This window comes from Megascapheus bottae, chromosome 19 (genome assembly GCF_031878675.1).
Source record: "Megascapheus bottae isolate mThoBot1 chromosome 19, mThoBot2.hap1, whole genome shotgun sequence".
Lineage (NCBI taxonomy): Eukaryota > Metazoa > Chordata > Mammalia > Rodentia > Geomyidae > Megascapheus > Megascapheus bottae.
The window spans coordinates 18033902-18045138 of NC_143527.1; the positions used below are offsets into that span (position 1 = coordinate 18033902).

The 11237-nt window shown below is 48.9% G+C and overlaps 1 protein-coding gene across 3 annotated transcripts in view; it reads left to right on the forward strand.

Moving 5' to 3' along the window:
• The window catches only part of Smad7 (SMAD family member 7), a 28491-nt gene extending 18666 nt beyond the window's left edge, over nt 1-9825 (forward strand). For all 3 annotated transcript variants that reach the window (XM_090353127.1, XM_090353128.1, XM_090353129.1), the window contains one exon: nt 7813-9825. In XM_090353127.1, the coding sequence (XP_090209253.1) occupies nt 7813-8351 (539 nt within the window). In that variant the 3' untranslated portion in view covers nt 8352-9825. The remainder of the gene's footprint in view (nt 1-7812) is intronic.
• The last annotated feature ends 1412 nt before the right edge of the window (nt 9826-11237 follow it).

An 11237-nucleotide genomic window follows, 5' to 3' on the forward strand; every position in this document is an offset into this window, starting at 1 on the left:
CTCAAATCCAGTGTTCTTGAGGCATAGCTCCATTTCCTCCCTTTTAGTGGTGAATTGAAGGTGAAAGTCTCCTAGACTGTATTGCCTGGGATAGCTGCAAACGTTGATCCTTAGATCTCAGCCTCCTGAGTAGCTAGGCAAGCCTAGCCTTGACCACTTTTTGTGTTGGTTCCCTGGATGGAGCCAGTGGTGCTAGCTGCAGAACTACCAGCCAGATTGAAGCTCATTTCAGGTGAAGCCAAGAAGTGACTTGTGGGCCACACAGCACTCAAGGACAGGCCCTGCACATTAGACTCTTAAGGCTTGTGGCCAGTTGCCCCTGCCAAAGAGAAGCTTTTCCCTTCCATTCTCTTGGCCTCAGACTAGAGGGGAGGGGGGGCGTAGGTCTAGGAGGTCCCTGTGCTTTGGGGGTGGGTGAAAGGGCTGGGATGGCTGAGCAGTGAGTGTGTCCAAGCTGGGGAGATTAGATTACAGAGGCAGACAGAAGTAATGATTAACTTTTCCAGTCTGCACACTGTCTCCAGGCTGTCGTTCTGTTGTTTTTCCCTGTAAGTACAGTGTGGCCCTGGCCTGGCCAGGCCCTGGGCCTGAGTTGTAAAAGAAAGAACTGAGGGATGGAGTGAGCTGGGGAGGAAGGAGTGCGCTGGGGAGGAGGGAGGCTTTTCCATCAGATCCTGCGCCGGAATTTATTGGCTGGAATGCAGTAAATATTCAAAATGCCTTCCCATCCAACAGTTTTCATAATTGTTATGGAACAAGGGGAGCTGGGGGAGGGGAAGGGATGAAAAGGACTTTTGTTTCTCACTGTATTTTTCCATGTCTTCCAACAGTTTTCCTACCCTCTAGAAAAACCCAAGTTGAGCTGGAGCTGGGTGGGGCCTGCTTTGGGGTCAGTGTACCCCAGGGCTTTATTCAAGTGAGGTTCAGAGCAAAAGCAGGCCAAAAAGTAGTCCTATAGGTCTGGCTTTTTGTCCTTATGGAAAAATTGGCTTATATATTCATTTCTATTAAGATTTTTATCGCACGTTAACATGCAGTTAACATACTTACACATGGTCAGTAAAGAGAAGAAAAAGAGAGACTCGATGATTTACAAGAAAGTTCTTTAGCTGTATTCTTTCTCTGTGTGTGTGTGTTCATCCTTGTTCTGCCCTGACTCCCTACCTGGAAATCCACCCTGGATTGGGGGACTCTCTGTGGGCTCCTAGAGGTGGCTGGTGGGGGCCTGTGGCTAGGAATGTCCTTTGCGGACACAGATTTTCTCCCCCCTCTCCCCCCCCCCCGTTCATTCTCACCCCACCTCTTGTGTCTTTCCCGGGTGTGGGTGGGGGTGACCAGGGTAATGAGCAGCAGGTAATGCTGTGCAAATCTGGGGGCTCCGTGCCTGCAGGGGTGTACACTCCCGTGAACTCCCTTGCTGCACCATGCAGAAGAGCCTTGAACTCAGACTTGAGAGGTAATTAGGGTGGATGCACTCTAAACAGCAGCCAGAGAGGCCCAATTACTGTAAACATTATGAATGGAGTTTTGGCTGGGTTGGGAGCCCCCACCCTTCCTCTGAGGCCTCTCAGAGCTGGGCAGAGCTGGCCTTCTCCTATGGCAGTGGCTGTAGGCAGCTGGGTACATGCTATAATTTGCATGGCTGAATACAGGGCCACAGGAAGCCGTGTCAGCCCGACTGGCGAGACGCACAGGAGCTTTTGATTTGCATGTCTTGCTTCCTCTGCCCCTCAATTATATTCTCTGATGGCAAAGTGATGCTGTTAAGAGAGGGACCTTTAGACATGGACACTGGGACTTTGGGTGGAACTCTGGTGGAGGGAATGAAAGCACAGATTAATATTGCTAATTGATTACTCATCGGGATTTGTCTGTAAGGCACATTATTCATCAGTTCTGAGAGATTGTAGGAGGGTGGTGATGGGTGAGAAGGCCCAAGTATCAAGCCTGGGCGCTTGTGGGAAACACACTGAGACCCTGTCTCGAGACTCACTTTTTCTTGATAGTGATGAGTGACAAAACAGAGAAAGAGGTTTTTTTTTTTTTTTTTTTTTTTTTTAAGTTTGTTATACTTTAGAAAAGAAACAACCATAAAAAGTTAGAGGGGGGCATGACAAAACCTTGTTTCGTTTTATTGTTGTAAATCAATGCAAAAATGTGCCCTGTTCCTCAAAATGGTTTTACTCTCCCGAAGGCAGTAAAACCAAATGGAACCAACACAGTTGGTCACATTTGTGAGTCACAGAGGGCAACCACACACAGTGAGAGCCAGAAGGAGACTCATGGGTCCATTTTTGCCCTGATCTTTCATCTTATTTATGGACAGGTTAAACTGACACTCCCAGGAGGACAAGCCTCTTGGCCAAGACCACAGAGTGACTTGTTGGCAAAGAAGCCATTTCACTTCCTTGTGCAAGAGAGCTGGACCCCATAAGTTTCTGGGGAATGTTTGAGAGGATCATTGGAAACTGAGGTGATGCCAACCCATACTTAGCCCAAACAATGGCCAGAGCCTGAATCCTAGCCTGGTTCCTTGGCACTTGACCTGGATCTCTGGATCTCATTGCCTTTTAAGAGAGCATAGTAATATACTATCCAACCTTACGGGGCAATTGGGAGCGAACCATAATAGGGCTTGTGTGGAGTAAGTGCTTGTGAGTATGAGCACTAGCCCAGAACTCTCCTCCCCACCGAGAGGTCAGTGAAGATGAAGGAGGTACCAGTAGATTTGACCTGGAACGTCTGATTCCATAGCTGGTCAGTTCACTTGGGATATACCTTAAGCTGAGTGGCCTTAGTTGTTTGGCCTCAGTGGCCTGAAGAGAGTCCTTTGGTCTTCTTCAAAGACCTTAGGATGTCTCCTGCCCATCCCTTGGTCAGAGCTGCTGCAGAGAGTGAAAAAGTCCCAGTTTTTCTCAGTTTCACTCCCACCAGCCAGATATGCTTGGCAGAGACTGAAGAATAGCAGTGATGGACTGGGCTTTGGCATTTTCTCAGTGTTAAGAGTTAACCTGAAGCATTTTGTGGCTGTTTCAGCCTCCCTGGGTGGCTTTTGAAAGCCCAGAGTTGGTCTTAGTAATAGGACAGGGCCTTAGACAGGATGTCCATGCATGTTCTAAATGAAGTTGCAACCCCAGGCCTGATTCCCCAGCCGGCTTTTCCTGTTGATATTTGATCTTGGGTCATTTTGCTTCTTGGAAAGAAGAGATCTACGAAGAAGAGATCTAGTCCTTAGGGAGTCCTTGTTGAAGCTAAACTAGTGTGGATGAATTGACCTTGGGTCCCCTTTTTTTGTTCCTCTCTGAAGTGGCTTGGGTAAGCTCAGAACAAGCAGCTTCCTGGCAGGGTGAGAAGCAGGGTGGCTGGGTTGTTAGCCTTTTGAGATAGCTGGTCAAGAGGGAAGGATGGAATGGGGCAGCTGCCAGTGGTGTCTGGGTCCTGAGATGGGAGGACTCTGGACTCACCTGAAGTGAGGTGTATTTGTGTTCAGGGGTTGCCGAGTGTGAGACTTTGTGTCTATAGTTCTGTCCTTCCTTTGCCCTTGATCAGCATGGGTAGAGCTGAGGGAGCAGAGTTTGTGCCCAGTCACCCTTTCTTGCCTGGCCCCATTTGACTTAGGTGGGGACATACTGCTTTAGAATCTGAGATATGTCTAATTAGACCCTCTTCCTTTCCATTTAGTATTCCAGCCAGCCCCCACCCCACCACCCACCCTAGCAGTCTAGTGCAATCTGCCTGCACTAACTTTGTTCATCAAGTTTGTACTGTCCCAAAAAGGCCCAAAACTTTGAGATCTCCTCTCAATCAACACCTGGTCTGTGTGTGGACTCCATTGTTTTCTCAGAGTCCCACAGATGTTTCTCCCTGTTTTCTTCCCACATGGTCTCTCCAAGCTAGAGAACAGATTGGGGTACCAGTTGAAGCCCTGAATCTAGCACTCGGCTCTCCCTCGAATAAACACACAGCGCGCGCGCACACACACACACACACACACACACACACACACACACACACACACGCACAGTTATTTTCTTCTTCCTCATTGCACACCTTCAAACTAAATATTTGATAAAGGGCTTATTTCTTTCTTGCTTACTTAGAATGTGGCTTAAGTCTGGTCACCCTGTGCAGTTGAGACTGGGGTGTAAGAGTCATTCATGAGCTGATCTAGCTGCTGATCTTCTAACTCGAAACCTGAACAACTAGCCAAGTCCTTGAGGAGGCAGGGCACACTTGCTTAGTAGTGAGATTCCCCCCATTCCCAGCCTCTTTTGATTTAATGCTTTAAGGAAAATGAAGAAGGGAGGAATGGGGAAAACACCTTAGTGGCATTTTAGGCAGATTCAGCATTTTTTCTGGTGTGGCTCCAAAAATTCCCTCCACTGTAATAAAAAGAACAAAAACTGTGCACAGGCATCTGATTAGTGAGGTTGTTTTTTTGTTTTTTTTCCTTCCAACACAACTTTTCTTTTGGATGCTTTAAAATGAACACAACACATACAGTTTAAAACAAGCCCCTGTACAGTTTTCTGTCTGGGGAGGGGAAAAGGTTATAAAACCTATAGAAATTAACAAGGGATTGTGAGTAAGTTTTGCTTCGGGAGCTTCAGTGCCAGCAACAGGATTAGAAGCCAGGGTTGGGCTTCTGAGACTCTTCCTCCTAGTCCTGAGGTTTCTCAGGCCATGGCCACGTGTCTTGGGCAGCCCCGGGAGTGAAATGCCCACCCTGACCTTTGTGGGGAGACTCTTGTGGGCTGTGGACCCAATTCAGGGAACTGCTTTGTGGAGATGATGCTGGGTGATTCCCAGAAATGAGCCCAGTGGGAAATTCAGGATGGGGGGAAGGTCTTCTATCTTTGTACTACCATTGTGGGGTGTCACACTGGGTCCCCAGAAGGTGTGATGTCAGCTGTGGTATGTGCATGCTAGTGGGATCCCTTGCTGTGTCCAAGGATTTGTCAGAGAGGGAAGTTTGTGCTCAGAAACAGTCTGGGCAGGAGGCAGGGGTGTGGGGGTTTGCTGGGGGGGGGGGACAGTGAAGGGCAGGGGGTACAAGAGAGCAGTCAGATCTCTCTGGCTTTTAGGGTCCTTGTTCATATACGGAGACACCCACACGCTGCTGTTTATCTAGGCTGGGCCACTAACTTCCACAGGGGGGAAAAAAAAGAAGGCTTTTTTTTGGGGGGGGGGTCTGGCAGCAAATTGCTGGGTAGACTAGCTGTGCAGATGAAAGAGAAATCCGGGCGTGCTTCTTCCTCTGCCCCCCAAGCCTCAGGCCCCAGCCTTGCCCAGCTCAATCTGCCCCTAGAGGCCTGCCTGGCAGACAAGACCCTCCCCACCCCCTGCCCAAGGCGGCCAGCAGGCTTGGGGGAGGGGGGCAACTGAATTCTCAGCTCCTCCTGCTCCCTGCTAGCAAGTGCCAGGTTTCACTGAAGCTGGTCTGCATGACACAAAGCATTGTGGAGCTGGTTAGGGTCTCCTGAGCCTCCCTCCGTGCCTTCTCTAATCACTCCCTGAGCTTTCCTTTCCAGCCCAGGTTTGTTGTCTCTGAGTTTGTTGTCCTAGATAATAAGCCAAGGAGCTTCTGGCATTTCAAAACTCCCTCCTCCTAGCAAAGGGACGTTCTGTGCCTCCCAGAAGAGGCCCTTTGCCTGCCCAGCCCGGCAAACTTGAAGCCAGGAGTGCTCTTTCTCCCATGCATGTTATGGGTCGTTGGTGTGGCCTTCAGAGCAGAGCTCCTTCGGCAAAAAAAAAAAAAAAAAAAAGTTCAAAGATTGCCAGCGCTCACGAGTTTATTAGCAGTTGATGGATACTTTGCAGAAACAAGTTAATGCCTGATGAGTCACCTTCAGCTCAGAGCTCTTGTCCCTCTCTTGTTTTTCCATATGTTCCGCTGTGTGCGTTCTCTCTCTCTCTCTCTCTCTCTCTCTCTCTCTCTCTCTCTCTCTCTCTCTCTCTCTCTCTCTCTCTCTCTCTCTCTCCCTCTCCCCCTCCCTCCCTCCCTCCCTCCCTCCCTCCCTCCATGTACACCCAGGCACACGCACTGGATTTTGAAACTGCATGGCAGTGGGCGTGGGGGATGGTGACAGCGGGTTTGTGGTGTTGATGGAGGGAAAGGAATGAGGCCTCGGCCTCCCCTTTGTGTGGAGCTGTCTGGGCAGGTATTGGGAAGGCCAGCTGCGGAGGGCGGGGGGGGGCATTGGAGGAATAGCCATTCGGGGTTTGTCTGCGTGTGGTCACATTGTACACCTCTAGCCAGCCTTCCACAAGACACCTTCATCTTAGTTGCTGCTTTAAAAAAGTAAATAAATAAAAGGCAATGGAGAGGACTGGTTTCTCCAGGTCCTAACACGACTATAAAAGTTGAGTAGATTGCACTGGGCCGCATGGGGTTACCAGCCTGCTGGGGTGACAGGACATGGGGTAACCCTCATCACCTCATCTGCCAGACACACAAAGCCCACAGCAAAACCCCTCCATACTGAAGTCCCCACCTTTGGCCCCTCCTTCAACCCCAGTGGAGTGAGAGAGCAGGAAAATCCCCGATTCTGGCCTCTCCCCCTACTGAACCCCTCACATATTTCTTCCCCCTTGCCTTAACCCATTTTTTTGGTTAACAAATACAAGACTTCCGGTCTCCACCCTACTGCCACAAACCACAGTGTTCCTGCAGCCTGGCTGGGCTGGGAGATTTATGATCCCTAGTCTGAGGCCTGCCTGCTCCTGGCTCCGGCTTAAGGAGGCAGCAGGATGCCAGAGGGGGAGGAGAGTCTTCCCTGCACATGATTCCCCGTTTACAGTTCTGTTCCTTTTACAGTTCTGTTCCCTCCATCCCTTGCCCCTGCTTACCCCTGGCTTAGTGGGAACGGGTGGGAGTGGGGGGTGGCGACTGGGGAGGATGGTAACCAAACAACAGAACCTCCAGGATGGTCACACGTGTTAAACTCAGCACCTCCTGGTTGTTTGGGGATATACCTTGTTTAGACGAGGGCTAATGCTCACCTGGGCTAATGCTTGTAATTTGGCATATTAGAAAGGCAGATCTTTCTGCTCCAAACCACCTTCATTTTTATTTTTACCATCGAGTGGTCCCTTAAGACCAAGGCATTAATCAGTACCGAGAGATTAGCTCAGGAGTTCGGGCCAGCTAACCCAGGGTCTGACTAGGTCACCAGCCAGTGCCCCTCACTTTTCTTTGAGGGTGATCCTGAACTGGGGGAGCTGGATTTTGAGGTTTGAGAAGTGAGATTTTAGGCCATCCATGAGTAAGGCTTTCTTTAGGCCAAAACAAAACTGCCAAGCTTTCCTGCCTCTTTCCCTGCAGGGATGTTCAGATGGACCCAGGTGCTTGTGTCCTGGCTTCCTCAGGAGAAGAGGGAGTAAGCTTTCCAGTGAACACTACCTATACAGAGAGAAAGGCAGGGCTCTAGCTGGTTCAAAATATCTATGCTGCTGATTAGTGCAGGCTGAGCACTGAGTACATGTCTGTGTGTGCATACTCGCTGGTCCTGGGGCTTTTTCTTAACACTAGTGCTTTGCCACTTGAGCCGCAGTCTTTTCTTGAGTAGTTTATTAGAGAGATGAATCTCATGGACTTTCCTACCCTAGCTGGGTTTGAACTGTGATCTTCAGATCTCAGCCTCTTGTAGCTAGGAGTACAGGAGTGAGCCACCAGGGCCTGGCTCCCTTGGTGTCTTGGACTGAGAGCGAAGCTGGTTTGCATGCACCCGTGTGCCTGTATATGTTCTGAATCAAAAAGGAAAATGGTTCATGCCCATGATCACCAACCGTGCCTGCCATTTTGTTTTGTAGATTCCCAACTTCTTCTGGAGCCTGGGGATCGGTCACACTGGTGCGTGGTGGCATACTGGGAGGAGAAGACAAGAGTGGGGAGGCTCTACTGTGTCCAGGAGCCCTCCCTGGACATCTTCTATGATCTACCTCAGGGGAATGGCTTTTGCCTCGGACAGCTCAATTCGGACAACAAGAGTCAGCTGGTGCAGAAAGTACGGAGCAAAATTGGCTGTGGCATCCAGCTGACTCGGGAGGTGGATGGCGTGTGGGTGTACAACCGCAGCAGTTACCCCATCTTCATCAAGTCCGCCACACTGGACAACCCGGACTCCAGGACGCTGTTGGTGCACAAGGTGTTCCCCGGTTTCTCCATCAAGGCCTTCGACTACGAGAAGGCCTACAGCCTGCAGCGGCCCAACGACCATGAGTTCATGCAGCAGCCGTGGACAGGCTTCACCGTGCAGATCAGCTTCGTGAAGGGCTGGGGCCAGTGCTACACCCGCCAGTTCATCAGCAGCTGCCCATGCTGGCTGGAGGTCATCTTCAACAACCAGTAGCCACAGGGGTCAGCCCAGCATGTGGGGACAGGACAGGACAGTGTGAGCGGAGCAGACCGCCATTCAAATTACTTTGCTGCTAATCTTTTCCTCCTGAGTGCTTTGCTTTTTCATGCAAACTCTTTGGTCTTTTGGTTTTTGTTGTTGGGTTGTTTTTTGTTGTTGTTGTTGCTGTTTTCTAATTGTCCTTGTTTTGTGGTCTGTTTTGTGTTCTTTGAGAAATAGCTTATGGGAAGAATTGTTGATTTTTTTTTTTTTTTGAGGGGCAGGTGTGGTTGGCAGGATACCCTGCAGGAAAAGGAGAAGCAGAGAGTCAACCCCAGTAAACACATGTATAAAGGAGAGCACTCCTTCAACTTTGGGGTCAGCATTTCACTAGTCAGGAGTGTGTGAGTGAGTGTGTGTGCGTGTGTGTGCGTGAACGACAGATGGGGGAAACGATGTGTTCTGTGTGTTCCTCACGGATATCCCCAGCTGAGAGGCGTGTGCTTCCCAGCTGCGTGTCTCAGCTCTTTGGACATGCTCAGTGGGGCCGAGGGCAGTACCTGAGCAGGCTGGTAGCCTAAGTCTCAGCAGCTGCCCCGGCCCGCAGAAACCCCCATCTCCCCTCCCCCCCACCTTAGGACACAGGCCTATCCACAGGCTTCTGAGAAGTGAGCCTGCTAGAGGCAGAACCAGAACCAATTGTTTTCATCCTTTTTATTCCCCTCCTGCCACCCCGCTGCCATTGTGTCTGTCTTCTTTGGCCATCTGCTCCTGGATCTCTGAGATGGGCTTCCCAGGGGATGCTGGGGTGGCCCTGTCACAGTATTGCTCATCCAGTGCCCTCTCAGGCCCTTCAGCCTGTCCCCGGCCCAGATTTCTCCAAAAGCCAGCTCAGCGTTTTGGTCCTCCTCCCCAGCCTGTGTGTTGGGCTCCAGCGTTAGACCAGGGAGGGCAGCCCTGGGAGGGACCTGCTAAGCGGCCCCTCTTCGTTCCATCTTAAACCAAGGTACCATCCTAGGCTGACACCCAGCTCTTCCCCCATTTCTTCTACAACTCATACACTCGTATGATACTTTGACACTGTTCTTAGCTCAATGAGCATGTTTAGACTTTAACATAAGCTATTTTTCTAACTACAAAGGTTTAAATGAACAAGAGAAGCATTCTCATTGGAAATTTAGCATTGTAGTGCTTTGAGAGAAAGGACTCCTGAAAATAAAAAAACCTGAGATTTATTAAAGAAAAATGTATTTTATGTTATATATAAATATATTATTACTTGTAAATATAAAGACGTTTTATAAGCATCATTATTTATGTATTGTGCAATGTGTATAAACAAGAAAAAATAAGGAAAGATGCACTTTGCTTTAATATAAATGCAAATAACAAATGCCAAATTAAAAAAAAAAACAGATAAACACGAGATTGGTGTTTTTTTCTATGGGTGTTATCACCTAGCTGAATGTTTTTCTAAAGGAGTTTATGTTCCATTAAACAATTTTTGAAATGTATACTTAATTCCATGTCCTTAGCTCCTTTTCTTCTGCTTGCAGGGGAGGGGCGGGGACATTGGGACCAGAGACAAGGACTTTCAAGTGACTACAAATGTTGACACTACCTCCTAGTTAGGGCAAAGCTGGCTGGTGTCCTGAATATGTCATGGGAGAGAGCCTTGTGGCTGATGTTTCACAGCTGGTAGAGTTAAGGGGGAGGGTGTGACCTGGGGAAGCTAGGTTAAAGAGTTTGGATCAAGGATAGATGGACAATTAACTCCAAAAACCAGTCGCTCATTAGGCCTTAAATTCTAGACCTACAATACTTACCTAGACAAGGGGACTCAATTTCAAAGCAGGTGTCCATGGGGACTGTGCACCTATGCTTCGTTGTTGATGATAGAACCACCTTCAGGCATGAGCAAGTTCTACCCACCACAGCTTTTCCAGGGATGGTCCTTTTGTCCAGCCCAGCCCCGGGATCCCTGCTTGTGAGGCCCTTTCTTGGTACCATCCCTAGACCTGGGGTTTCTGCCACTTCTGATTAGAACTGAGTTTTTAGATCCATCCAAGGGGGTTCAGTGCCAAGAAGCTGAGAATCATGGTTCAAAGCCAGCCTGTTGCTTAAGAGCCTCAACTTTGAACAACAACAACAAAAAAAAAAAAAAACCAAGGGAAATTGCTCAGGCCTTCAGTTCAAGTGTCAGAAATGGCACAAAAACAGAACAATCTCTTGAGATGGACCAAAAGTGGGCATCAAAGAGGGCCATGCAGTGTGTCTGTTAGTAGTCTTGAACTTAAATCCAGGAAAGGGGTCCCTTCTGAAGTGGGGTTAAGATTTCAAATGATCACAGACCAGTACAATTTCAAGAGCCCTTGTTGCCTGGCCAATGCAGAACTGCCAGCTTTTTGTTTTGCCAAATTGTTCCTGACAGCCTCCTGGCACTACCCTTTCATTAAAGGGAATTATAATACAATTGTGTAGCGAGAAATATTCATTCACTACTGCCAAATGGTCACCTGAGCCAGCTCATTCACATCAGGTGACAGGTTCACTATATTTCCAGGCAGCTGTTTTTTTTTTTTTTCCCCCTTTTAGGGGTGGGTGGGTATTAGTTGAACTGAATCCCTCCTCCACTCTCATTGTCTAGCCCAGTGTAAGTGTGAAGAATCATCTTTAGAAAAACGCTCAAAGGTGGTTCTAATTAACTCTGGGATGGTTGTGACAGAGACAGTGGGAATGAAAGGTGTTACATAGGGTGCTGTCAGTCATTTAGTCTGCACTAGCTTGTGTCAGCGTGGCAGGAGCTTGGTCAATGATAACCACTACCTACTGGTGCTTTGCCAGGGTGACTGGCACCATGCTAAACCATCGGGGAGACTTACTGGTTAACCATCACTAAGA